Here is a 24,491-nt window from a genome sequence, read left to right as displayed (position 1 = left end):
CGGTGTCCAACCAGGCCTTGAACACTGTCAATGATGGGGCAGCCACATCCAGTCTCAGGTATCACCTTGCTCTGGTGATGGAGCACCCGTCACCCCCAAAACAAGCCATAGCAGCAGGACCAGCTCCCTCCTGCCTCCCTGCCAGTATCCATCAGTGTCCTGGTTTAGCAGTAGCAGTCATTTTTTCTACTGGTGCAGTGCTGTGTTTTGACTTTCGACCTGGGAATAATACTGATAAAGCCGATGTTTTCAGTTGTGGGTCAGAATGTTTACCCTGACCAAGGACTTTGTGAGTCTGATGCTCTGCCAGGGAGGAGGAGAAGCCAGGAGGAAGCAGGGACAGGACACCTGACCCAAACTAGCCAAAGAGGTATTCCATACCACAGCACGTCATGCCCAGGATGTAGAATGGAGAGTCCCCGGAAGGGCTGGATCATAGCAGGGTGGGGGTGAGGTACCGGTCGGTGAGCGGTTGTATTCTCTTCCTTGTTATTTCCTTTATCATTATTATTATTGGTGGTAGCAGTAGTGATTTGTGTTATACCTTAGTTATTAAACTGTTCTTATCTCAACCTGTGGGAGCTGCATTCTTTTGATTCTCCTCCCCGTTCCTCCAGGAGCGGAGGGAAGAAAGGTGGGGGGGGAAGTGGACTGCGTGGTTCTGATTTACAGCCTGGGCTTAAACCACGACAGTTCTTTTTGGCGCCCAATGTGGGGCATGAAGGGTTGAGATAACAACAGATCTGACCAAGGCACAATGCTGATTTATTGGCTCTCAAAGTTGTTCTTTTTGATATCACAGTTTCTGTATGTCGTTGCTTACTTAGAGCCGGTATTTGCTGTGTTAGTGTTTATCAAGTGTGGGCCTTGGGCTAAGGTTCTTGTTTCATTGTATTTTATGGTAATGGTTTGCAATACGGGGGGGCTCCGGCAGCAGGGCGGGATGGACGTGGCCGTGGACTTGTACCTGCCCGTCCCGCTGCTCTTCACCGTCCTGGCCCTCATCCTCGCGTCCGTCTTTGTGAGGCTGCGGGGAGCTGAGGGGGAGCGGCCCCGGGAGCCGGCGGCAGCCGAAGCGGCCCGGGAGAGCGGCCCCGGGGACCAAGCGGCAGCGGGAGCGGGGCCGGAGGCCGGGAAGGAGGCGGCTGCCGAGGAGGGGAAGGAGGCGGCTGCCGAGCAGCGGGAGGAGGCTGCGGAGGAGCCGAGCCCCACGGCCGAGCCCAGCCCCGCGGCGGCCGAGAGCATTCCCCAGCAGCCGTCTGCCGAGCCCCGTGAGCCTGAGCCGCAGGAGGATGCAGGAGACCCCGCAGCACTTTCCAGCAAGGCAGAGGAGGAAGATCTGGACTCAGAAAAAGCGAAGCTGGTGGTGAGAAAGCCTTCAAGCACAGCAGCAGCATTTGAGAGTTTTGAAGGTTTTGAATGGCCTTTGGGTACCCTTGGGACCTGCCTGCTGATTGTGATGGGGATCACCATGTTGGCACATACACAGAGTGTGTTCTACCCACGACCATTTTGTCTGATCCCGAGAGTTAAGCAGAGTCAGGTTTGGGTCTTGTCTGGGTTTAGACAATACAGGGGGACCGAGAGGTTTTCCCCAAGGCTGGACAGCCATGAGTGTCACGGTGTGTGGGACAGTATGGGCGAGTATCTAATCCACTGGGCCCCTCCAGTGCTTTGGAAGCGTCGGAGATGGAAGGCAGCTGTGTGGAGTCCCCGACGACAAGTTGCAGAGACTGCTGCAGGGGAGGGTGAATTATTTTGAGCCTGATGGGCCCATGACACTTCAGGCCATCAGGGCAGAGATGCAACATAGAGATGGACTCATGATCGAGGGGTGGACTTTGCAATGGGCCTCTCCTGCTCTGAAAGACTGTTACAAGTGATGGTATATTGAAAATGTGGGATCTGAGCATGACATGAATGGTATGGAATAAGGGGTGGATACTGTCCTGGTTTAGCAGTAGCAGTCATTTTTTCTACTGGTGCAGTGCTGTGTTTTGACTTTCGACCTGGGAATAATACTGATAAAGCCGATGTTTTCAGTTGTGGGTCAGAATGTTTACCCTGACCAAGGACTTTGTGAGTCTGATGCTCTGCCAGGGAGGAGGAGAAGCCAGGAGGAAGCAGGGACAGGACACCTGACCCAAACTAGCCAAAGAGGTATTCCATACCACAGCACATCATGCCCAGGATGTAGAATGGAGAGTCCCCGGAAGGGCTGGATCATGGCAGGGTGGGGGTGAGGTACCGATTGGTGAGCGGTTGTACTCTCTTCCTTGTTATTTCCTTTATCATTATTACTATTGGTGGTAGCAGTAGTGATTTGTGTTATACCTTAGTTATTAAACTGTTCTTATCTCAACCTGTGGGAGCTGCATTCTTTTGATTCTCCTCCCCGTTCCTCCAGGAGCGGAGGGAAGAAAGGTGGGGGGGGAAGTGGACTTCGTGGTTCTGATTTACAGCCTGGGCTTAAACCACGACAATCAGGCACAAGCAAGAGGCAGTGCAAGGCAGGGACACATTCCTCCCCGGCTGCCCTCCATCTCCTCCATCACCTCCTGGCACAGCCATTCTCATACCAGCTGCAGCCCCGCTGCTCAGAAAACCTTGAAAAGCCCCATTTGAGGGTGTCCCTGCATAATACTGATACTAATGTTATAATTCCTGGTAGTAAAGATTCAATTTTCACTACCAGTTCAGAACAAAGAAACGTCTTTTAGAAGGAGCAGATGGTTGAAGGATGGGAGCACCACTTCTATAAGCCAACCTCCATATTTCATCCTAGAGAAAACAAACTCCAGCTTGTTCCACTCGTGGATTTAGCCTGTAAGCAGCAGGGCTCTTACAGCATCTGAGAAGGAGCAACAGGCAGACAGGCAGCATCACATTCACATGATAAAGCAAATCACTGCTGGCTTGAGGTAATGCTCGGGAAAGACGCAGAGAGAGAACAAAGCAGCAGCTGCATCCTCCCCACTAGCATCAGCAAAGCTAAACCTTTCCACAGGGAGAGAATATAAATGGCTGTTGGAAGGAGATGAAATTGTCCTCACATTGCCTCACCATGGGCTGCTTGTTCTTGAGGTGAATCTGCCAACGAAATGCCACATGTGGCTGAGCTTGTGGAGGCAAAGCATCTCCCTGCCTCTACCTGTACACATATGCAGAGAGGAGCTGACAGTGAGTGGCTGAGCCCCTTCTTCACAAGCAGTGCTGGGAAACCAGATCCACTCACCCCAGGGAGGGATGGAGGAATTACATCCCCTGAGCCAGGGGCTGCTGTGCCAGCAGAACATACTGCGCTGAGGTTTGGGCTTGTTTTAGCAGCTCCTGGCGTGATTGGATTGATAAGGAAGGTATTGATTTCCTCTCTCCAGGAACCAGCGGCTGCTGGTATTTCACATCCTGAGCTTATTTCTGTTCCCATCACGCCTCTATCTGACACTGATGCTGCTGCAGAAATGCCAACAGGCAGTGCTGGGCTGGGTATCTCGGCTGGAAATAGCACAGGCAGAGAGAACCCAGCACTCTCACTTGGAGAACATCAGCTACTGTTTTAAGAAGAGAGAAAACACCAACAACTCAGCATCCAGGCCCCTGTAACACGCTCCTGCTTTACCCAGCAAAGGAAGGACCGCAGATAAGGCTCATGGCTCATAAGGCTTTTCGAGGGAAAAAAGAGGCTTATAAAACATGGAAGCAAGGACAGGCGACCTGGGAAGAATACACGGATGTTGTCCGGGAAGCTAGGGACCAGGTTAGGAAAGCTAAGGCCCAGTTAGAATTAAAACTTGGCTAGGGATGTGAAGGATAGCAGGAAGGGATTCTATAGGTACGTAGCGAATAAAAGACAGACTAGGGGCAATGTAGGCCCTCTCCAGAAGCTATCAGGAGAACTGGCTACCTGGATTTGGAGAAGGCTGAGGTTCTTAATGACTTCTTTGCCTCAGTCTTCACTGGCAAAGTCTCTGATCGCACCACCCAAGTCTTGGAAGGCAGACGCAGGGACTGTGAGAATGAAGACCTTAGGCCCACTGTAGGAGAGGATCTGGTTCGAGACCATCTTAAAAACCTAAATGTACACAAGTCCATGGGACTTGATGAAATCCATCCGCGGGTCCTGAAGGAGCTGGCAAATGAAGTTGCTGAGCCACTGGCCATCGTATTTGAAAAATCCTGGCAGTCAGGTGAAGTTCCCAATGACTGGAAAAAGGGAAATATAACCCTCATCTTCAAGAAGGGGAAAATGGATGACCCGGGGAATTACAGAGCAGTCAGTCTCACCTCTGTGCCTGGCAAAATCTTGGAGCAGATTCTCCTGGAAGGCATGCTAAGGCACATGAAAAACAACAAGGAGGTGGTTGGTGACAGCCAGCATGGCTTCACTAAGGGGAAATCCTGCCTGACCAATTTGGTGGCCTTCTATGATGGGGCTACGGAACTGATGGACAGGGACAGAGCAGTTGATGTCATCTACCTGGACTTGTGCAAAGCATTCAACACTGTCCCACACGACATCCTTGTCTCTAAATTGGAGAGACATCAATTTGATGGGTGGACCACTCGGTGGATAAAGAACTGGCTGGATGGCCGCACGCAAAGAGTTGTGGTCAATGGCTCCATGTCCGGCTGGAGACCAGGAACGAGTGGTGTCCCTCAGGGATCGGTGTTGGGACCGGTCTTGTTCAACATCTTTGTCGCTGACATGGACAGTGGGATTGAGTGCGCCCTCAGCAAGTTTGCCGATGACACCAAGCTGTGTGGTTCGGTTGATACGCCGGAGGGAAGGGATGCCATCCAGAGGGACCTCGACACGCTTGTGAGGTGGGCTGATGCCAACCTGATGAAGTTGAACCATGCCAAGTGCAAGGTCCTACACCTGGGTCGGAGCAATCCCAGGCACAGCTACAGGTTGGGCAGAGAAGAGATTCAGAGCAGCCCTGCAGAGAAGGACTTGGGGGTGTTGGTCGATGAGAAAATGAACATGAGCCGGCTGCAGTGTGCGCTCGCAGCCCAGAAAGCCAACCGTATCCTGGGCTGCATCAAGAGGAGCGTGACCAGCAGGTTGAAGGAGGTGATCCTGCCCCTCTACTCTGCTCTTGTGAGACCTCACTTGGAGCATTGTGTGCAGTTCTGGTGTCCTCGACATAAAAAGGACATGGAACTGTTGGAACAAGTCCAGAGGAGGCCACGAGGATGATCAGGGGAGTGGAGCAGCTCCTGTATGGAGACAGGCTGAGAAAGTTGGGGCTGTTCAGCCTGGAGAAGAGAAGCTGCGTGGAGACCTCAGAGCAGCTTCCAGTGTCTGAAGGGGGCCTACAAGGATGCTGGGGAGGGACTCTTCATCAGGGACTGTAGTGACAGGACAAGGGGTAACGGGTTCAAACTGAAACAGGGGAAGTTTAGATTGGATCTAAGGAAGAAATTCTTTACTGAGAGGGTGCTGAGGCACTGGAATGGGTTGCCCAGGGAGGTTGTGAATGCTCCATCCTTAGCGGTGTTCAAGGCCAGGTTGGATGAGGCCTTGGGTGCCATGGTTTAGTGTGAGGTGTCCCTGCCCATGGCAGGGGGTTGGAACTGGATGATCTTAAGGTCCTTTCCAACCTTAACTGTTCTATAATCCTACGTAACAGCCACGATGTCAGAGCCCTTCACCACAAAGCAACTGGCACTCCATCCCCATGCTGCTGGGGCAGGTTGAGCTTCCTGGCTCTCCAGCAGCAGAAGAATGATTCCAAGGGGCAAACAAATTGCAGTGAAAACCCCAGGGCTTGGATTCAGCAGCACAGAGCAGTGAGGACACGCTGATGCTGCAGAGCAGGGCTGGGGAGGAGAGCGAGGTGGTTCCAGAGGGCTTTGCGCAGTGCAAAAGCCAGACCCAGGATGGGGTTGGCTCCTGTCCCACTCGGGGCTGCTCTGCTGCCATGGGACAGAGCAGGACCAGCCAGAGCCATCACCCAAAGCCTCTGCACAGGCAGGAGCCATGCTCACACCAAACCCTCAGCACCAGCACCACAGCAGCACCTCCTCCCCCTGCCCTTGGTGCTGGGACACGCTCACTTACGGGCATGGGGATCTTGGAGAGCTCTTTGCCGATGCAGTTTTTCATGATGCTCCAGAGGTTAAGGCTGTAGTTGGGTTTGTCGGGGATGCGGCTCCGTCTCCTTTTCTTTGGCAGGAGATCTTTGCAAGTGGACTCATTGTAGCTGCTTTGATTTGAGCTTTCAAAGACCTGCAGGAGCAACAGAAGAAACACGGATCTAAGCTGGACTTGCCCCAAATGACCCCGCCAAAGCCAGCACCTCCTGGGAGCAGCAACCACAGGTCAGGAGATACTGGGGGTACTTGTGCTGGGGAGCAGCACTGGAGCCTGTTCTCCAGGGCATCAGGGAAATACCAGTGTCCCAAACACTCTCCTGCTTCCCTTGGTGGGGGGTTTGGGTGCTGCTCTAAGAGTGCTGACATCTGTGGCTCACAGAGCAGCCAACTGCTCCTTCCTGGAGGCACAGAGAGTTCCTTCAACACCCCCCTCCTCTCCTGCTCCTCTCCCTGGTTCCATCCCAAGGACCATCCCTCCCGCCCTGCCTGGCCAACTCACACTGTCCTCCAGGGTCCAGTCCTCGGGGTGGCCCTCGCTGGCCCCACTCAGGTTACTGCCCGAACGCCTGTGGGGAAGGAAGTACAAGTCAGAGAAGGGGAGAGAAGAGCCGAGGCTGGTGCAGCACAGCCAACATCACCCACAGCATCGCCCTGCACCACCCCAGGGTGCTGCAGGAAAGGCAGCGAGGTGATAGGGGCCATGCACAGGCGCTGGGAGGGGATGCTCAGCACGGTATGACCCAGCCTGTGGGCAGCAAGCCCAGCGATGCCACCATGGTTCACACCACCAGTACCTCCGGCCCAAACAGACGTCCAGGGAGGCACAAGAGCTCTGCACACAAAGCAACCCCATGGAAGGGGATGCTGCCCTCAAACCCAAGCACAAGGCTCAGCAGACCACTCCTCCCTGCTCTTCCTGTGCTCACAGCAGGTCACAGAATCACACAGAACATTAGGAATTGGAAGGGACCTCAAAAGATCATCTAGTCCAATCCCCCTGCCAGAGCAGGAACACCCAGATGAGGTTACGCAGGAATGTGTCCAGGCGGGTTTTGAATGTCTCCAGAGAAGGAGACTCCACAACCTCCCTGGGCAGCCTGTTCCAGTGTTCCGTCACCCTCACTGAGAAGAAGTTTCTTCTCAAGTTTAAGTGGAACCTCTTGTGTTCCAGTTTGTACCCATTACCCCTCATCTTACCATTGGTTGTCACTGAGAAGAGCCTGGCTCCATCCTCGTGACACTCCCCCTTTATATATTTATATACACTAATAAGGTCCCCCCTCAGTCTCCTCTTCTCCAAACTATAGAGACCCAGCTCCCTCAGCCTTTCCTCATAAGGGAGATGCTCCACTCCCTTCATCATCTGAGTTGCCCTGCGCTGGACTCTCTCCAGCAGTTCCCTGTCCTTCTTGAACTGAGGGGCCCAGAACTGGACACAATATTCCAGATGCGGTCTCACCAGGGCAGAGTAGAGGGGAAGGAGGACCTCTCTCGACCTACTGACCACCCCCCTTCTAATACACCCCAGGATGCCATTGGCCTTCTTGGCCACAAGGGCACATTGCTGGCTCATGGTCATCCTCCTATCAACCAGGACCCCCAGGTCCCTTTCCCCTTCACTGCTCTCTAATAGGTTATTCCCCAACCTATACTGGAACCTGGGGTTGTTCCTGCCCAGATGCAGGACTCTGCACTTTCCCTTGTTGAATTTCATCAAGTTTCTCCCTGCCCAACTCTCCAGCCTGTCCAGGTCCCGCTGGATGGCAGCACAGCCTTCTGGCGTGTCAGCCACTCCTCCCAGCTTAGTGTCATCAGCAAACTTGCTGACAGTACACTCAATTCCCTCATCTAAATCATTGATGAATATATTAAATAATACTGGTCCCAGTACTGACCCCTGAGGCACTCCACTAGATACAGGCCTCCAACTGGACTCCGCCCCATTGACCACAACTCTCTGGCTTCTGTCCTTCACACTCTGCAACATGGGGCCCTGAGGCAGGGGCTCGTACCTGTGGTGCTTGGGGTCTGCGGTTACAGTGATAAAAGCTGGTGCATCCTCCATGGCATCAAAATACTCTGTCTCTTCATCTTCATCACTGGCCTCGCCTTTCGCAGACTGCACGCTCCCTGTTGGCACAAAGGGTTTGAGACACTCAGGTGCTGCTGCATCCCTTTAGAACCAGTTGAGCACAAGTCTGTCCCCGGCGCCCACCCTCCACCAGCCATTTCCCCTCCAACACTGGCTCCATCTACAGCTTGCCCCCTCCTCTCCACCCCACTCCACAAGAAGAAGATGCCATATCGATTTCCAGCTCCTAAAAGCAAGGATGTGCCCTGGCAGCACGTCTCCTGCTCCCAATGCTGGCACGGAAGGGCTCCCTGCTGTGCTTGGGAAAACCTCCAAATGCCACCCAGAGCATTTGGGACCAAAGCAGCCACCCAGCTCCAGCCACCCCATCACAGCAGCCCATTGGGCTCAGCACTTGGCTCAGCTTCCCAGCAGGGCTCAGCAACCACCTTCCCTGCATCATTCCCAGACTCCTCTGAAGGAGCAGGGTTACCCCTTGTGATAGGGTTGGGCTGGATTTGTGCCTGTCCCTGCAGCAGTGTTCCCCTGCTCTCCCCACTGCCACAGAGCCATTTGGGTTGGAGAAGCCCTTTAAGCTCATCCAGTCCAACCATTCCCCAGCGCTGCCAAGGTCACCACTAACCCATGTCCTTAAGCCACATCTACACGGTGACTCCACCGCATCCCTGGGCAGCCCGTTCTGGTGCTTGACAGCCCTTGTGATGAAGAAATTGTTCCCAATATCCAATCTGAACCTCTCCTGGCACAACTTGAAGCTGTTTCCTTGAGGCCATACAAGAACAAGGGCAGCACCTGGCACTGCCATCACCCTCCCCCTTGAGTCTATCTATCCTTTACAATGAGACACGGCACGGTTTGCAGGATTTGGCACTAGTGCTTCCCACAGGGAAGGAGATTTGGCAGGAATACAAAAGCTGTTTGATTTTATTGCCCAGTAACTCCTGTGAGCAGCAAACAAGTCCCAGTGGAGCCACCGGCACTCCTCACAGCCGGGAACCCCAGGATTCCTCCAGGCACCTCCAGCAGCCAGACGGGTGCCCACAGGTAAGGGTTCTGGCTACCAAAACAGGCTGGGGTGAGCCCTCTCCTGCATCCATATCTTGGGGACATACCCAAGCAAGGAGCAGCAGGATAGTTAGAAATAATTAAGGTGTAATCATGGAATCCCAGCCTGGTTTGGGTTGGAAGGGACCTTAAAGCTCCTTCAGTTCCAACCCCTGCCACGGGCAGGGACCCCTTCCACTGGAGCAGCTTGCTCCAAGCCCCTGTGTCCAACCTGGCCTTGAACACTGCCAGGGATGGGGCAGCCACAGCTCCCCTGGGCACCCTGGGCCAGCACCCAGCACCCTCACAGGGAAGAGCTTCTGCCTAAGAGCTCAGCTCAGTCTCCCCTCGGGCAGGTTCAAGCCATTCCCCTTGGCCTGTCCCTACAGGCCCTTGTCCAAAGCCCCTCTCCAGGTTTCTTGTAGCTCCCTTAATGCACTGGAAAATACAAGGTCTCTGGAAGGTGATGGATTGGGCGGTATTGGAAGTAATGGGATCCGCTAACAGCTATCACCATGAGCATGCAGGGCACTGCTCTTTGCATCCTTCGCATCCATGACAACTTGCTGGGACCAACCGAGCAGAACCCCCCCCCCATCCATCCCACGCTTCCCGCAGGGCTCTGCCCCGGCACTCACCCTTGGTGGTGCTGGTGATGCCCGTGGTGCTGGAGGAGAGGCCGGGGGCTCCGCGGCAGGCTCGCTCCAAGCTGTTGTGCTGCTTGGCTAACTGCTCGATGGTCTCCTCCAGCCGGATGCGCTGCTCCCGCTCATACTGCAGCGCCCGCTGCCATTTCCGGCTGTGAGTTTCGGCTAAATCCAGGAAATCACGGCAAGCCTGGAGGGGAGGAAGGGATGGATCAGCCCCGGCACAGCCCTCGAGCCTGGGAGCTCGCCGTGGAGCCAGCGCTGGCACGTGGTGACTCCAGAACTGGCTCCCCGTCACCTCACCTCCCAGGACCCCGGTCTTCCCAAACGCCATCCCAGAGCTCTGCACAGTCACCCATACCTATGGGGCGAAGGCCGCTGCAACTCTGACCATCCAAACATCAGTGGTGTCCAAGGAGCTGCACCACGAACAGTGCCCGCAGTCCATGAAGCCTCAGTGATGTCCCCGCTCCCGCAGCCATGCCCAGCCCCTCAGCCTGTTCCTGTCCCCAGCCCCATCCCTGGTCCCCCATAGCCCAGGCTGGGCTCACACAAACCTCAGCCCTGAAACGCGGATGCCCTGAAACCTCAAAGCCACATCCATGCCAGTCCTGCAGCTGAGGCAAAGGTGAACAGGACAATGGCTCCAGGGTGAACACCACAAACAGCAGAGAATGCTCTCACTGGGAACCAGCCCTCTGCTCCCAGGAGGCAGAGGGGGAGGATGCCCAGCTCCTCCCAGAGCCACGCAGCCCAGCACACAGTAAAGGGCCTTACCTGGCCCTCATAACACGTTCACCGTGGCCAAAAGCCCTCTCCTCTCCACAATGGGCCCTTGGGACCCAGCAACCAGAGGGACACACGCAGACACACTGGGCACAAGGGAAGGAGGGCTCAAGGGATGCACCAAGCAATGCCTTGGAAGTCCTCTTGGGATAAACAACCCAAAACCATTCAAAAGGCCTAAACCCAGAGAGCCCTGCATGTTTGACAGACTTCAACCATGCCCAGGACTCAGTGCCTTTCTGTTTCCATCTACTTGGGTTTCACGTGTGATTTATTCAGCTCTTCTTGGCAGGTTACTCTATATTTGGGGTGCAAGTGGCACCTGAATATCAAGGTATCTCCTGGTCAAGCAACCAGTTCAGGGCTTCAGCCTCCATGACCTGGCCTGATTTTACCAGGATTTGTCCACGAAAGGCACCAATTCACCAATTCTTCACCAAACCAGGAGCCCTCCAGTGCCAGAAGATCAGATCAATGAAGGACAAACACAATGAGTCTGGGTCTGTCCTTTGCACAAGAAAACTCCATCAGTGTCACCCATCCTGTTTAAAAGCTGTTTTGCTTTGTCCTCATCTCTGCACCCTTCTGCTTCCCAATACAGCCCAGAAGGACCTGACCCTGCATCTGTGTCACCTCCATCCCTCATTGCTCCTGCCTGCTCTCACCATTCCATGGTTCTCCCTGTCCCCCAGCCCATGGGCCTGGATCATTCCCACATCAAAGCACCTGGGTGGCTTTAAACGCACAGCCCTGCTGCAAACCTGCTGGTTTTTCCAGGATGGACAGGTATGTGGAGCATCCAACACACATCACTCTGCAGCACCATTAAGGCTCCCTAATGAGACATCAGCAGGTGCAGCCTTGCCAGGCAGGAATGATTCAGCCAAAAAGCCTGTGCAAGCTCCACAACGTGGGTTTGTCCTGGAGCATCGGCTACTGAGCCTCCTGCTTTCCATCTGTGACCATCAGAGACTGCAGTGGTGCTGTCACACGGAGGGGGATACCCAGAACCTCCCCCGTGTGCTGGGCTGCACCAACAGAGCGTGAGCAGCAGCTCAGGGAGGGGATCCTGCCCCTCTGCTCTGCTCTGGGGAGTCCCCACTTGCAGCACTGGGTGCAGCTCTGGTGTCCCCAACATATGAAGGACATGGAGCTGTAGGAGCAAGGCCAGAGGAGGCCATGAGGATGATCAGGGGCTGCAGCACCTCCTGTATGGAGCCAGGCTGAGAACATTGGGGCTGTTCAGCCTGGAGAAGAGAAGCTGCTGGAGACCTCAGAGCAGCTTCCAGGGTCTGAAGGGGGCTACAAGGGTGCTGGAGAGGGACTCTTCATCAGGGACTGGAGCAATAGGACAAGGGGTGATGGGTTCAGACTGAAACAGGGGGAGTTCAGGTTGGAGATAAGGCAGAAGCTCTTCCCTGTGAGGGTGCTGAGGCGCTGGCCCAGGGTGCCCAGAGAAGCTGTGGCTGCCCCATCCCTGGCAGTGTTCAAGGCCAGGTTGGACACAGGGGCTTGGAGCAAGCTGCTCCAGTGGAAGGGGTCCCTGCCCATGGCAGGGGTTGGAGCTGGAGGAGCTTTAAGGCCCCTTCCAACACAACCCAGACCAGTGATTCTACCTGCCTGGCTCTACAAATCCTCCCTGCGAGCACCACACTGCTCTCTGGAAACAATTCCACTCCTCTTCCCAACCCAAAAAGTCCCATCAGCAGCCACCCATGGCCACAAAGCCCAGCGGCAGACCCTGCCTTGATGGCTTCATCCCCACCTGCAAGCTGAAGCCTCCCCCCAGTTAAAACAATCCCAGCCCTGAGCTGGCTTCTTTCATTACGCTGATGCATTGCATTTAAGAGGATGAAACCACAAGGGCAAGTAACAAGATCATGGCCGTGCCCTTCCCAGCCCAGCCAAGCTCATTATCTGCGCCCAAGGTCCCTCCCTGCAGGCACAGAATTATCCCTGCTGGCACAGCTCGCTGGCACGGGGCATGGAAAGTTCTGGCTGTCCCCAGCTCAGAGCGCTTTAAAGCGATGCTGTAGATCACCTCTTGCCCTCCTGCGGCTCACCATGGGCTGGAAGGTGCAATGGTAAACTCAAGGAAGAGGTAAGGAGAGGAGGCAGGAGGCTCTCCAGAGCATCACCAGGCAGCTGGAGCTGGGGGACGTGGAGGAGAAACGGCTCCATCAGTCAAAGGGAAAACAGCAGATTAAACCTGGGATCCTCTCAGCCCGAGGATGCCGAGCTCCACAGAGGATCCCTGCTGTATCCCAAAGGGAAAAGTGCACCCACAGGCTTCATTCATAATAATCCAAGTGGTGGAGAAGTCGCTTCATGGGGCACGGGGAGGTTTTGGGAAGATCAACCCGGGCAAGTGATGCTGAGGATGGCAAAGAGAACATCCTGCAAGCAAAACCCCCCAAGCCCAGGTCCCCAGCTCCTGCAGCAGCCAAGCCAATTGAAGTTATTCAGTGGTGTTACACCTCCTGCAGCCAGACAGTGCAGAGGTTCACAGGGATGCTCACCAGTGGGGCAGCAGCACTGGGGGGCCTCAGGCTGTATTTTATCACCATTCCTCAGGTAAAATGTGCCCCAGACCCCAACATGGAGCAGGGGCAGCACCATGAGCACCCCGGGGCTGCAGAGAGCTGGCAGTGAGTAGTTCAGACATGAGCATCTCCCCTCTCTTTCAGTACTGACCCCAGGGAGGTCAATACTGAAGGGAAATGAGTCCCAGCCCCCAGCTTGGGCTCTGCTGTCTGGTTTCCCCAGCCCCTCGGCTGCTGACGTAGCCCACAAGGAGCCTGAGACACCTCAGCCACGTCTTGGCTCCATCCAAAGACAAACCTTGAGATGCAGGATGGAGCCCTCAGATGCTCCTCACCAGAGCCGGCAGCAGCATGGCACTGCTGCTGCGTGAGGAAGGGAGCCTGCTGCTCCCCAGGGAAACAAATCCAGAAGGAAAATGTTCCTGGGGCTCTTCCAGGACCCATCAGCCAGGTCCTCTGCTCCGGGCTGGAATGGCTTCACCACTGCTCCCAGTGACATTCATCACCCAGATGCTCTTTCCAGCTGAGTGAGCACCACCGGCTCCCAGGGCTGGTTGGTGCCGATGGAGAGCAAGAAAATGTGGCTGGGAAAAGGGTCCTGGAGGAGAGGGAAGGGAAGGCAATTGGGAGACAGCATTGGAAAGAGGGAACGTGTTGCCAGGTGTGGGGTTGGGAGGGAAGAAGAGCAACATTCATGGAGTGAAAGAGCTGGAGCAGGAGGCGGCATGACAGTGGGATGCTCTCCACTTGCCTTCCGCAGAGCTGCAGCAGAACCCCAGCCTGGTCTGGGTTGGAAGGTACATGAGAGCTCCTCCAGTTCCAACCCCTGCCACGGGCAGGGACCCCTTCCACTGGAGCAGCTTGCTCCAAGCCCCTGTGTCCAACCTGGCCTTGAACACTGCCAGGGACGGGGCAGCCACAGCTTCTGTGCTGGAACTGGATGAGATTTAAGGTCCCTTCCAACCCTTCTGTGATTCTATGGTTCTATGATGCTGGCCCAGGGACACGCAGCTCTCCCTGCCCTGACCACCCCAACCACACCAGCAGTGCCCTGGGATCCCCAGCCATGCTCCAGCCATGCCCAAAGCAGTACCAAGAGTGATGGTGCTGCACCTCGACCCACTGGGGCAACCAAGGAGGACTGGGTGCAGCAAGGGATGCTGTGACAAGGTCCAAGATAAGGAGACAAATCCCTTCATGCCCCTTCTCAGCCACGTTCTGATTTCGGATGGGTTCAGCTGCTCTGCACCGCGTTGGGATGAACTCAGCTCCGCTCCCCTCCTGTGCCACTGACCCTGCCACAACAGCTCAGCCAGCGCTCAGGACCAAGGCTGAAAGCAGCCACACACAGCTCACCCCATTGCCCCCATGCCCTCTGTTTCAGGAGGAGCCAGGGAGGTCAGGAGCTGTCACCCCAGCACCCACTTTACCTCAAACAGCACCTGGGAGGAGCCTGGACCTTCTGCTTCACCACTCACAGGCATCCCTGCTTCCCACCTCCATTGGGATTGTGTGGTGTCATCCCCAGCAGCAGCAGATCCCGTTGCAAATCCCTTGGGATCAAGGTTGGGAGCTGTTTCCAGCAGCAGGAACCATCCCTCTGCAGGTGGCCAAGGAGCCAAGGGTGATGGCCCCAGCCGGTGACACTGGAGGGATGCACGTGGCACCCTGGACCAGCCGTGGTGCAGATTAAGGTGAGGACAGGAGACACGAACCCAGCCAGAACTCCAGCATCCCAGGTCATGGCTCCTTCACTTCATTCATCTCCCCGGCTCCAAAGGTGCAACCAACTGCACACCTCAAATCCAGCTCAGAGAACCCTTATGGAGCAGCAGCTAAATTTAGTCAGAGCTGAGCCTGATCCGGGTTGTGAGACACAGCCCCAAATCCATGCTGCTGTGGCAGGGACGCTGACCATTCCTCACAAAGGCCAGAGGAACCTGGCGCAAGGAGGGCGCAGGGCCTGGTTTGCAGGAGGGAAGCAGAAGGTGAACGAGTCCTCAGTGAGCTGTGTGGCTGGGAGGCAAGGCTATGGGCATCTGAAGATGCAGCCTTTGCACAGACACTGCATCACTTGCAGAGCACATTAGCCACCCCACAGCTTCCCAGTAGCACAAGGAAGACCAAGTCACACCCCATATGCCCATGTCCCCTCCACGCTATCACTGCCACAGCACAGCTGCTGCAGTTTCATGGAATCATGGAATGGCTTGGAATGGAACAGAACCTTAAAGCTCACCAAGTTCCAACCACTGCTCCTCTGGCAGGTTAAAGCCATTCCCCTTGGCCTGTCCCTACAGGCCCTTGTCCCAAGCCCCTCTCCAGGTTTCCTGCAGCCCCTTCAGGCACTGGAGCTGCTCTCAGGTCTCCCCTTCAGGAGCCTTCTCTTCTCCAGGCTGCCCCAGCCCAGCTCTCTCAGCCTGGCTCCAGAGCAGAGCTGCCCCAGCCCTCGCAGCATCTCCATGGCCTCCTCTGGACTCACTTCAGCAGCTCCACATCCCTCTTGTGTTGGGAGCCTGTTTCAAACAAGCTTGCTAAAGACAACAGCACGCTCCATTCATCTGCAGTATGGGCACAAGCCTCAGGGCAGCCCAGCGGTACCTGCAGGCAGGTGGCAGGAAGGATGGAGGTGGCTTCTCGTCCTCTCCAAATTGCAGCAGGGCCTAATCCAGCATTGGATGGTGGAGTGTAAATCACCCTCAAGACAAGGAAGCACAGCCAAAGTGGCCAAAAGAGTGTGTGTTCGTGGGAAAACACCACTGAGGCTCCTGCAAATTGCCATGGACAAAGAAGCAAGGTGGCACCAAGACCCTGCTGCGGAGCTGGAGGTGAGCCCTGGTGCCACCACCGCCATCTGTCCCCATGCCCAACAGCAGTGGGTGAATTTAGCACCATTCACACATTTGTCATGGCAAATGGAGCACATTTCACAGCTTGTCATAGGCTAATGGGAACATCATCAACAGCCCACGGGTTACTTATGCAGCTGGAAAGGATCATCCCGAGGTCATCCACATCCTACCCTGTGGTGGTGGTTCTTCCGTTAAAACGGGGGACAAGGAACAGAGAGATGAGGTTCGTTAGCTCAAAAGAGTAAACGATCCAATTGAGATACACCAGATTTCTGCCCAGGGTCTGAACCACAAGAAGTGACAACCTCTCAGGAAGTCCTAGCAAGGTTTCATCACCTCCAACGCATTGCTGATGGGAATGCGCTCAAACCCACAGTCCCACTTTCCCCGAGCATCCTGGAGGAACAGCCCTGTCAATCTAACCTTTAGGGAACAGAAAACCTTCCAGGGACGTGCCTACTGTTCCAGGAGCAACACCTCCTGCTCCTCAAGCAGACCCTTCCTTCGCCTGCATGGGACAAGGACCACTTCATCACCCAGGAGTGTCAGAGAGAAGGCAACCGCCAGATGTGTTCAATCATCTCTCTTTCAGTGGTGAATTATACAGCAGGAGTTGTCACTTCATCAGCTCCAGATAAGTGCTCCCTTCCTTCCTGGAGTCATCAAAACCCTGGGACACATCTGCTTGCTGCAGAACAGCCCCAAGGGCAGGGCGGTTCTTGATCCGCATTAGCTCTGAACACATTCCCACCACATCAGTGCTCCTGGCACACACGGCAGAAACACGAGCGTCCGCACCGGGAGAGGGTTCATTTGTCCTTTCCCCCACCACAAGACTCTGAGCAGGAAGGAAAAGGGAAACGTAAGGATAGAGGCAGCCTGAATCCCAAATCACATCACACTGGGACGTGGTTTTGGGTGTAGCCATCTGCTGCGGCAGCGATGGTCCCCACAGCTGTGCCAGTGGCTGGACAGCACCAGGAAACATCCACATCAACACAGGCTGCTTCAATAACAGCAGATCTGTCCCACATCCTTGGAGTGACCTCAGTCAGCTCACGAGCATCCCCCCTGGCTGGAGCAGGAGGATGCAGGCATACCAGGAGCAGCTTCTCCCTGGAGCAGGGCTGGTGGCAAGAGGAGAGCCTGAAAGAAAGTGCTGGGCTCAGCCTGCCAGGCTCAGTTAAAAACCTGAGTTTGATGCCAAAAATCATCTCACTCCCTATTGCTTTTCTTTTATAGAATCCCAGCATCACAGCCTGGTTTGGGCTGGAGGGGACCTTAAAGCTCCTCCAGCTCCAACCCCTGCCACGGGCAGGGACCCCTTCCACTGGAGCAGCTTGCTCCAAGCCCCTGTGTCCAACCTGGCCTTGAACACTGCCAGGGATGCCATGAAGACACAGTGCTCCCCCATAAGGCAGGCTCAGCACTGCATAACCCACCAAGCACACCTTGCCCATGGTGGAGCTCCTCAAAGAGGACCTCACCCCGGGCAGTCCTGCGCTGTCCCTGCCTGCACCATGACAGACATGTGACCCCAGGAGATATGGAGAGGATTAGGGTCAGACAGTGGCAAATCCACCAGCCCAGCTGCATTAACAGGCTCCAGCCCTGAACCCACGCAGCCCTTCCATAGGCTGCCCAGTCTGTATTCACAAATCATCAAATCAACTGGGTTGGAAAAGAACTTGAAGCTCATCCAGTCCAACCTTTACCCCAGCACTGCCAAGGCCACCACTAACCCATGGCACTGAGGGCCTCAACCACCTCCTGTTTGGCACAATGAAAGGAAATTCCCATCCTGGCTCTAAGAAGTGGAATAAGCCAACACTGGCCAAGGGTTCCAGACCAACATGATGCCAGCCAGGCCCTGCTGGGTGGTCCTTCAGGGCACTACAGCATGGCGAGGACATGCTGGGACCAGCACAGAAGATGCACAAGGAGCAGAGACTTTGTGCTGGGATCTCCTGGACCCTCACAGGAATACATAAAGCAGAAGAGCCAACGCCATGAGAGGGGCCAGTCCCCACCTGGAGTGCACGCAGGGGCCAGACCCTGGCTCTGACGTGCTCTGAGCGCTCTGGCCTGCAAAGGGCTCTCACAAACAGATTTAATGAGGCTCTTGCTGGCAGCTTCTCTCCTCTTCTGCCTGACGGAGCAACCTCCAGGCTGGAAGAGCATCTGTCCCAGCGCCACGGTGGCAGTGAGCAGCTGGCACTGCCCGCGGGCAGCCCCGGCCCCATGAGCTGCAGGAAGCTGCTGCCACCGGGACCGCGGCTTCAGCCTCATGCAATGCCTTTGCCAACAGTCCTGCTGCTCAGAGGGGCTGCAGGAGCAGCAGCTCCTCGAGCCCACTCGTCTCCCAGTGCTGTGACTCCTTCCTGGGTAAAGCCATGGGAGACCCAGTGCTGCCATTGCAGGCATGGGAGGAAGGAACTGAGAGAAGCATCCCGGGTGCCAGAGGTGAACACAACCCTGGTGATAGCAGGGGCAGAACCCCAGAGGGATTAACCCAGCAACACTTCGCTATCTGCCCTCCCCATGTCCTCAGGGTGCCAACAACCACTGGGTACGGGGGGTCCCAGGAGGTAGGGACAGGGCTCACCCGGTCACAGCACTGCGGTGGCAGCGGAGGCAGCGCCTGGCAGGGCTGTCTCACGGTTCAGCTCTGCTGACCCACACCAGGCACTGCTGACGGTGCAATCCCCGTGTCGGACATGCTAAGGCCACTGACACACAGCCCTGCTGATCCCACAGCCAGGAATGCTCCAAACGCAGCTCTGAAGCTGCACAGAACACAAAAGTTACCGCTTTTAGCCAAAACCCAGGAGGGCTGAGCTGTGAGAGACGTCCTCAGGTACTGGTGACAACGTGTCCTTCGCGTTCTCACATGAGGCTCTGTGGGGAAGCCCAGGACAGAGCCTGAAGCCTCCTGGGGGTCAGATGAACCCAGTGAGGAGGAAGAGGAGAAGAGACTGAGAAGCTCTAAGGCACAGTGAGGTTGAAGCAGGAGCAGCACCGAAAGCCCCGGTGGCACGGAGGTCTCGTGTGCAAGGTCTGAGCACACACCCCTGGGACAGAACTGGGCTGGGAAGACTCAGCATCCACAGGGAATGATGATGATTACAAGGAAGGCAGTGCCTGTCTGGGCAGATCTGACCAGAGACACCCTCTACATCAAAACACCAATAAGAAGGCTCCAGAGAAAGCTGCAGCAGCTCCGAGCACGGGGCCAGGCTCCACTTCCCCACATCCTGGACCCCAGCCCCATGAGCAGTGATAGACCCCAGGGTGGCACCCACCCCCCTCCACCCTGCACCCCAGAGAACAGCAAAGCACCCACTGGTTATTCATCAGCACGGCGCATCCGCAGCCAAACCACCCCGCACACACGGAGCCCTCGCTGCAGCCTCTCATCCAGCGAGGATTAGGGGTGGAGTGAGGGATTTAATCCCAAAGCCGGGGGTTTTCTGGGTCGGTGACATGGTTTCCAATGGGCTGATCAGTGTGTGTGTGTCATGAGCACAGCACGGATCATTATCACAGGCAGTGGGACATGCCAGACCCAGCTCCTCCTGTGTGATCACCACTGGAAGTCACAGGGAGGAAGGAGAAGCCCTGCCCCACTGCTGGGGTTTGCTCTGATTTCAGGCAGCAGAGCACCCGCTGAGGCCATCGAGGGCACATGGGGACAATTCCTGCTGCTAAGGAAGCAAATGCAGACGATGAAGCTGGAGCCTGCTTGAATCAATCCCTGTAGTACATGGATGCATGCGATGGAGAGCTCCTCCTGCCCCACTGGCTGTGCTGGGGTGAACTGGGAGCACCCAGCAGGCAGCTGTTCCCTCCCTGCTCAGCATCTCTGCCCCAGTTGCCTGGAGCAGGAGGTGGGTTCCATCATCCTGTGTCAGGATGGGTTTGGGGATCCCAAGGGACGGCACCGCACACTCAGCACACCGGGACCCAGCCAGGTCCGCTCCGGCAGCATCATCCCAGCCATGCAACACCTCAGGGAGGAAACCCTGGGAATTCTGCTTCCCACCAGCCTGAAGCAGCTTCGCAAGCACAGACACAGACAGTATAATAAACCCTGAGAAATTACCCACCAGGCTGGAGGCTGCTCCGGGGAACCCAACGCATGCACTTGACATCAGTCAGGTTTATATGGAAGCAGTTTTAGGAGTAGGAATCAATCACAGCAGCATCCCACGGGAAGTGAACGCAGCAGGGAGGCTGGGACACGGGAAGGCAGAGGAGCAGCTCTTAGGGAAGCAGCTCACTCCAGCACAGGCACCCGGGAGGTCTCCAAGTGCTGCTGGAATCCCACAGAGGCTTAAACCAACAGCCCCCGGCCGCCCGTCCCGGGCGAGCAGCAGGATGTGTTGTTATGGATCTCACGTCTGGTTCAAGCCCGGAGTTTCACACACTTAAAACCCCTCCCTGCAGGTTCAGAGCCCTGAAGGATGCTCTTTGCTGATGCCTTTGGGTGCCGGAGCTGCAGACAGGTCCATGAGCAGCCTGTTCTAGTGGAAGGTGTCCCTGCCCGTGGCAGGGGGCTGGAACTGGAGGAGCTTTAAGGTCCCTTCCACCCCAAACCAGGCTGGGTTCTATGATTCTACTCCTGCAGGAAAGGAAAACCCGGGTGGGAAAGCTCAGTCTGCCTCAAAGTGGTTCCTTCCATGTGATGGGCTTGTGGCCACCGGCACAGTGTGTCTCCTAAGGGCAGTATCCTATGGGGTGCTGTGGTCCCTGGGACCACTGGTTCCGCTCCAGCCCCACAGGAGCTGCCCACTCAGCATCTCCCCGCCCCAACAGGCTCTCAGCCCTATCTGCCTGGGCTGCACCAGCCCCACAGACCCTTCCTCCACCTCTGCTCCTCAGGAAGCCCGAGGGATAATGCAGGAGTGACACAGCCAACCCCAAGACTCGCTGGTCTCCATGCTCACATCCCTTAAGGAAGCATAAGGCAAGCCAAAGGCAGAGCGCAGCTCCTGCACAACGCCACAAGCCCCATTCCCATTAAAACCCTATTTCCAGCACCACCCACAGCCCTGGGAGCTCTTCCCGATGCCAAAACCGCTTCCTCAGTGTGTCCCTGCTGCTGAATGATGAGTCGGAAGCTCTCGCTGCTCCTTGAACAAGTCTAAGCACTCCAGCGCTGTGCTCCTCAGCCCTGCGCCTCTAATGAGCCCTTTCATTTGTTGCTGCTTATTTTTGCATGCCTCCCCCTCCTCCCCTGCAGCAGATTGCAACTCGCTTCCCTGCATCCCCTCCCTGTGTGACACAGGGACACTCTGACCCCTTTGATCCACCACGAGCATCCCCCATGGGGCATGATGGAGACTCCCAAGTGCAGATGGGAGCAAAGGGCTGTGAGCAGGAGGTCAAGGGAGGGGATTCTGCCCCTCTGCTCTGCTTAGATCCCCCCTGCAGTCCTGATCCAGCTCTGGAGAAGACCCCAGGCAGACCCTATTGCAGCCTTCCAGTACCTGAAAGGTGGCTGTAAGATGGGGAGAGACTCTTTAGCAGAGCCTGTTGTAATAGGACAAGGAGTGATGGTTTGAAACTAAAAGAGGGGAGATTCATGCTGGATGTGAGGAAGGAATTTGTTACCGTGAGGATGCTGAGGCACTGGCACAGGTTGCCCAGATTGGTGGTGGCTGTCCCATCCCTGGAGCCACTCCAGGCCAGGCTGGATATGGTTCTGAACAACCTGGTCTTGTTGAAGACGTCCCTGCTCATTGCAGGGGTTGGACCAGATGAGCTCTGAAGGTCCCTTCCAGCCCAAACTGTTCTATGAGTCTGAACTGAAGCCCTACAACAGTCTGTCTCTGCATGGATCAGACCCTCACCTGTAACACAAAGGTCCAGCACATCCCTCTCCACCTCTGCCCAAACCTTCCTCCACCATCCCGAGCATCCGAGGGGCAGCTGAAGCCGCCTTCCCCTCTGGATCCTGGGAGGAGCAGCACCGGGAGCCAGCAGAGGCAGGATGGGGAGCACGCAGCGAGGTCACCTTTGCAGTGAGGCTCTTGTCATCTGCACAGATTCACTTCCCTGCACTCGCTCCCTGCAGCTCCCGGGATATTTACATAATCGGATCACAGGCGGCTGACGGAAAACACAAGGACCAGCCCCGGAGCATCCGTCCCTTCCCGCTGCGGGCAGCACAGCACAGCCTGCCCCTGCCCTGCCCGTGCACAGAGCTGGGCCCAGGGCTGCTCACGTGTTCCAACCAGGAGTGACTGATTTCTGTGCTTCAGCCTTGATTGCCTTGAACTGCCCCTGAGGAGCCGTGTTCATCCCCATGGGCTGATGGGGATGGAGATGGGAACGGTCAGGAAGAGGCCTTGAAGCACTTGTGCTAAAGTCTGGCTTTGGGCATCCGGTCCTGCAGGTGACACAGCTGAGAGCAGAGAATCACAGGGTCCCAGCCTGGTTTGTGCAGAAGGGACCTCAAAGCTCATCCAGCTCCAACCCCTGCCACGGGCAGGGACCCCTTCCACTGGAGCAGCTTGCTCCAAGCCCCTGTGTCCAACCTGGCCTTGAACACTGCCAGGGATGGGGCAGCCACAGCTTCTCTGGGCACCCTGGGCCAGCGCCTCAGCACCCTCACAGGGAAGAGCTTCTGCCTAAGAGCTCCTCTTTTTCCCGCAAGGAACTACCCACCCACCCAAGCATCCCGGGCTCCCATGGGATGCGTGTCCCTGCGAAGCCTGTGGCAGGAGCAGGGTGTATTTTCACCTACTGTCAGGAGACGGCTTGGGCTCCCTGCACTTCCCTGCAGCGATGCTTCATGTTTCAGTACAGAAGGTTTAGGGACCTTTGCCTTGCACAGAGCCCCCACACACCCCAGCAGAGTCTTCCTGGGCAGGCTCCGTGCAGCAACATCACCCCATGCTAACACAAGGCACAAAAAGGGACTCATGCAGGACAAGGTGACCACATAGCTGGGAGTCTCTTGGTCCCCCTCCCTCTCATCCCCTACAACCCTGCCCTGCTCGCCCTCCTCCTGCCTTCCTAATCCATCCCCCTGCAAAGCACCACTGCTTCCCGGGGTCAGTGTCTGTCACCCCCACCCCCCAGAGACAGGCTGGGAGAGCCACAACCACCCCAGGAGCTGCTGCCCTGCTTCCACCCTGCTGCTTCCATGGCACAACCTTTCCCCTTCGGACATGCGGAGCTGCTCCTGAGCTATCAGAGGATGCTGCTGTTCAAAGCTGATCTCTAACACGCATCTGAAGCCCCGCTCCCTCCCCAGCCCCTCTCACCTCCTCAGTGTTCGGTCAAACCCCGTTTCTGCTGTTCCTCTGCCCAGTTTTTGTGCTGTTCCCACTGTCCAGATGGTTTCACTCAAGCCTTTATCACACTGCAGCCACCACGACCTCCTCCTCTCGGGGCTGGACGAGGCAGGGGTTGCTTTGCTTGTCTCTTCCCAAAAGGCTGCTACAAAACCTGTCTCTCCCCAGCCATTCCCTGCACACATCCCAGTGCTGCTCTGCCTCTGAACCACCTCGGCAGCACCAAGGGCTCCGCTGTCACCTCCCACCGTGCTGCCAGCCCCGCTCCAGGAACTTCCACGAAGTCTCCCCAGGGAAAGCGCCGCACGTTCACCCCCGAAGCAAGGCACCACCTCAGGAAGCCTTTTCCCCAACAGCTACAACCTTCTGCAAGCGGGGACAGGCTCCCAAGTGCTCCCAGCTCCTGCTGGGGATTACTATTATTAATGCTATATTCAAAGCCCACTTAAACAAGACACAGCCTCCTTTAGCTCAGGGCGAGCACAGCACAGCGGCAGCACCGTTCCATTCACAAGTCCTCGAGCTCTACTCCAATGCATTCTTCCAGGTCTGTGAGGCTTTGGGGTTGGGTTTGTTGGGTTTTCCCCTCAGTTTTGCTCTCTCTTCCCTTCCCCAGAGCTCCCCAGGGAACACGAGGCTCCTCAGCAGGGCCTTTGGCTGTGACAGAGGCAGATCCGCACCCCAAACAGACACTGTCCAAAACAGAAGCCGAGAGCACACGGCAGCGAGCAGCGCTGGAGCCAGCACAGGCTTCCCGACTCCAGCCAACCCGGCTGGGAAGCACAACCAGACCCCAAGGGGGTTAAATCCCCACTCGCGTGAAACAAGGGCAGCTTCATGGAGCTCAGCGAGGATGTGACTGACGGGTGGGTCTGAACGCGCAGCAGGAACCAGCCCCCAGTTCTGTGTCAGTCAGAAAGCCTTCCATCCGGAACGGCAGAAAGCCCCTTTGCATTCCACACCTCCACCCGGCTTTTAACATCCCCAGGGTGCCAGTTTGGAGCAGCCTCCCCAGAAAGCATGCCATGAGGATGCAGCAGACCATCCATTCCTGCTTCCCGCGCTGCCTGTTCCCGACTTCCCATCCCCTCGCCGTGGCACTGAGCTGGCACCAAGCCCCCAGCCGT

General features: G+C 56.2%; 1 protein-coding gene across 2 annotated transcripts in view; it reads right to left on the bottom strand.

The window, feature by feature from the left end:
* OSBP2 (oxysterol binding protein 2) overlaps positions 1-24,491 on the bottom strand; it is an 83,346-nt gene that overhangs the window by 5,995 nt on the left and 52,860 nt on the right. For both annotated transcript variants that reach the window (XM_080629048.1, XM_080629049.1), the window contains 4 exons: positions 9,874-10,072; positions 8,112-8,229; positions 6,599-6,665; positions 6,065-6,232 (listed from right to left, as the gene is read on the bottom strand). In XM_080629048.1, the coding sequence (XP_080485174.1) occupies positions 6,065-6,232; positions 6,599-6,665; positions 8,112-8,229; positions 9,874-10,072 (552 nt within the window). The remainder of the gene's footprint in view (positions 1-6,064; positions 6,233-6,598; positions 6,666-8,111; positions 8,230-9,873; positions 10,073-24,491) is intronic.

This window comes from Psittacula echo (genome assembly GCF_963264785.1).
Source record: "Psittacula echo genome assembly, chromosome: 13".
In the NCBI taxonomy this organism is placed as follows: Eukaryota; Metazoa; Chordata; class Aves; order Psittaciformes; family Psittacidae; genus Psittacula; species Psittacula echo.
This window is presented reverse-complemented; position numbering and strand designations above follow the sequence as displayed.